At 33.6% G+C, this 3,827-nt stretch overlaps 1 protein-coding gene across 1 annotated transcript; it reads left to right on the forward strand.

Moving 5' to 3' along the window:
* Positions 1–285: 285 nt before the first annotated feature.
* LOC130811551 (aldehyde oxidase GLOX-like) lies at positions 286–2,211 on the forward strand. The gene has a single exon (XM_057677882.1). It carries the CDS (start codon positions 434–436, stop codon positions 2,081–2,083), a length of 1,650 nt encoding a protein of 549 aa, XP_057533865.1. The 5' UTR covers positions 286–433; the 3' UTR covers positions 2,084–2,211.
* The last annotated feature ends 1,616 nt before the right edge of the window (positions 2,212–3,827 follow it).

Genomic DNA, 3,827 nt, shown 5'->3' on the forward strand with positions numbered 1-3,827 from the left:
ATTCTAAAAAAGTTTTTGCACATTTTAAAATTACCCTTTAATTATTCTAAGATAATAAATTACACAACTTTTGAAAAGCAACATTTACAACTATAAAATTCTTATAGGCTAGGACGAAAAACCAGAAGAATAAAGAGGACCCTAACTTTGCATGACCCAATTGCAATTCCAAATCATAAGGTACAACATTCTACCTATAAATTATATATAATTATTATCCTACCTACATATTCCCATATTGCATGCCCATCTCTATTAGCTACTATATAAAATACATATTTATATCCCGACATATCCCTCCAACTCTACACGAAAAAACCATAAATAAAAATTAAATAAACTATAATTTTAAATTAAGATTTATAACACTATAAATTCATCCCTTAACCAAACACAACCAAACAAACCCAAAAAAATATAATCCCACATTCCTATGTCACATTTTTTCCTCTTGTTCATTATCATTATATGTCTCCCTTGCACTACGTTAGGTGCAGAGGGTGGTTCTGGTCGATGGCACCTCTTACAAAGAAGTATAGGTATTTCTGCCATGCACATGCAGCTTTTACACGATGACAGTGTCGTTATCTTTGATCGGACTGATTTTGGCAACTCAAACTTGCCGTTAGCTGCTGGACGCTGTCGTAGAGATCAAAACGAAGAGGCTATAAAAAAAGATTGTACGGCCCACTCTGCTAAATACAATTCACTAACCAACACTTTCCGACCACTAACGGTATTAACCGATACGTGGTGCTCCTCCGGTGCTATTCTCCCTAACGGCACACTTGTACAAACGGGTGGGTTCAATGACGGAATACGGGTGGTTAGAATGATCCACCCGTCTTGTAGTCAATGCGATTGGATAGAGTTTCCTAATATGTTGTTAGCCCCTAGATGGTACGCCTCTAACCATATTTTACCCGATGGACGTCTCATTATAATTGGTGGTCGTCAATCTTTCAATTATGAATTTTATCCAAAAAAAGAAACTGATCAATTGTTTGAGTTGCCATTTTTAGAACAAACAAATGATGATTTTGAGGAAAATAATTTATACCCTTATGTGTTTCTTCATGTAGATGGGAATTTGTTTATTTTTGCTAATAATCGAGCTATTTTGTTCGATTATAATAAAAGTGCAGTTGTTCGGACCTACCCGTCTATTCCGGGTGGTGAACCGAGGAACTATCCAAGTACTGGATCCGCGGTTCTCTTACCATTAAGGAATTTGGAGCTTGGAGTGAATATGGAAGTTGAAGTGTTAATCTGTGGGGGCGCTCCTCGAGGGTCGTTTACAAAAGCTTTAAATACGGGTCAGTTTTTAACAACTCTAAATACATGTGCACGAATGAAGATCAGCGATCCTGACCCAAAATGGGAAATGGAGACTATGCCAATGGGTCGTGTCATGAGTGACATGTTAATTCTTCCTAATGAGGACGTCATAATAATTAATGGTGCTTCATTAGGTACAGCTGGATGGGAATTGGGTCGGAATCCAGTCCTGACCCCAGTGATTTACCACCCGGATAATACCACAGAAACAAGATTTGAGGTGCAAAGACCCGCCAAGATCCCAAGAATGTACCACTCGTGTTCCATCGTACTACGAGATGGGCGGGTTTTAGTGGCAGGGAGTAACCCACATAGTGGTTACAACTTCACGGGTGTGTTGTACCCTACTGAACTTAGTGTGGAAGCCTTCTCACCCCCATATTTGGATTCAAGCAAAACAAGGATCCGACCCACTTTCATTAAACCATTGTCGGGTTATAAGATCAAATATGGGATGTCTCTAAAAATAAAGTTCTCAATTAAGGGGGAGGTTGACCTAAATACAATAAAGGTTACCATGTTAAGACCACCTTTTAATACACATTCCTTCTCAATGAGCCAACGGTTATTGGTGCTAACAAATATAAAGCCTGTGAAGACCAGTGTGGTCTCGGGTCAATTTGATGTCCAAGTGAGGATACCAGGATCCGCAAACATTGCCCCACCCGGATTTTATATCATATTTGTGGTACACCAAAGTGTTCCTAGTGAAGGCATTTGGGTTCAACTACACAATTGTTTTTAATTTTGTCTAATGCATTTTGAGTCTTAATATCTCTTGCTACGTATCATAAAAAATTTAGAAAAGTGTATGATATAAAATTATGTATTAAACTTTTCAACAAGATCTCATATAATTATATTTTATCTTTAATATATTCCTTAAAAACCTTATTTAAACTTTTTTAAGATAAAAGAGAAAAATTCTAAAGTAAATAAATAAAAAGGAACAAAAATTGTATTTTAATAAGAAGATACATACATATTGTAATTAACTTCATAGAGGAATTGTATTCTAGCATTAAATAAAAGGCTAATGAGAATATATGTAGTCTTCGATATTTTTCTAAAAAAAAATTTTTGAAAGAAACCTCATAATCTATTGATAAAAATATAATACAACATCTATAATAGAGTAATAATCGATCAAATACCTAACAATTTTAATAAAGCAAAATTCTATTTAGAAAAAGTTACGATCATTATAAAAAAGGTCTAACACTGAAGTCTTTTCTCTATCTCAAAAAAAGAAATTGTAGCACATTAAGTAAAATTTGAACAATAATTTAGTAATCTTTGTATACTTAATTTTGTTATAAAATCTCAAACCATTGATAATCAATCAATACACGAAAATAAAATATTAACGGTTTATTTTTAATGCACGTCTGTACGATTTTTTAAAAATGATGAAGGGGTGAAAAATAAATTGGTTTTGCTAGAAAATTTACATTTGAAGGAATGACAAAACGAGCAGGTGAATACGGTATGTCCTCCCTCATATAAATACCCACCCAAAGTTCTCATATCCATCGCACCACTATCCATAATGGCATAAATTTTCATAATCACGTATGTCGACCTAAGCATCTTCATCCACTATATCCAAATGGGTATACCCCCTCACATCCACTCAATGACTCAATGTCCCATTATATGTGCTCCATATAATCGCAATTACTAACAAATTTAATTATATATCTAATTTTATTTAAATCACGATTAATAAGATAAAATTATAATATGCTTAATTTTTTGTCAATTATTTTTAATTAAAATAGACAAAATTGGTGTATCAAATTAAAAAAAATAACTCATAAAGAATTGATCTATTTCGTGATTATAATGCAAGGAATAGACCTCAATGATTCTAAGTCTTAAATTAAATTTAGTGAATATTGTTTGGAACAGTTGAACAAATGGACCTGCATTAGTCCAACTTCTCAGTAAAATCCAAAGGGTGTTAAATTTCCTACCAACAATATTTCAGCCGCATTGACTAGTCACTACTCTTGTTTGCCAGTGTTGGTAAATGTATAAATGAGACTTTATTTTTTTTTAAAATTAGTTCATCACTAAGTCTAGTTTAATTAGAGTATATGTATGTAGCTTATGAGTTATAAGTAGATAAAAGTTCACATATTGTCTCTTTAATAATAATTTCTCATTCCTTTAATGATTCCTAACAATGGTAACAAGAGTCATAAAGCATAAGTTCTGCATATATCTACAAAAATAAACACAAAAGCCCCAAACTCATGGCTTAGCTTCTTCGTCTTCTACAAGTCAGACTTTCAACCGGAATATAATTCTCATGTTTAATGGAGAGAATTATAATTTTTAGAGTGTCAAACTGAAGACCATTTTAAGAGCCAATGATCTATCTAGTAGAAAACGGTCTTACGGCCGAAGCCATGTTTTATTAGGTTGTTGTGGAATACCATTAAGACATTCAACTCCGTCCAAGGAGGAGATCCTCAAAGACCAAA

This window comes from Amaranthus tricolor, chromosome 4 (assembly GCF_026212465.1).
Source record: "Amaranthus tricolor cultivar Red isolate AtriRed21 chromosome 4, ASM2621246v1, whole genome shotgun sequence".
In the NCBI taxonomy this organism is placed as follows: Eukaryota; Viridiplantae; Streptophyta; class Magnoliopsida; order Caryophyllales; family Amaranthaceae; genus Amaranthus; species Amaranthus tricolor.

Bases quoted from the DNA above. Each gene is read 5' to 3' on its own strand.
- LOC130811551 (XM_057677882.1), top strand. From the start codon at position 434: ATGTCACATTTTTTCCTCTTGTTCATTATCATTATATGTCTCCCTTGC.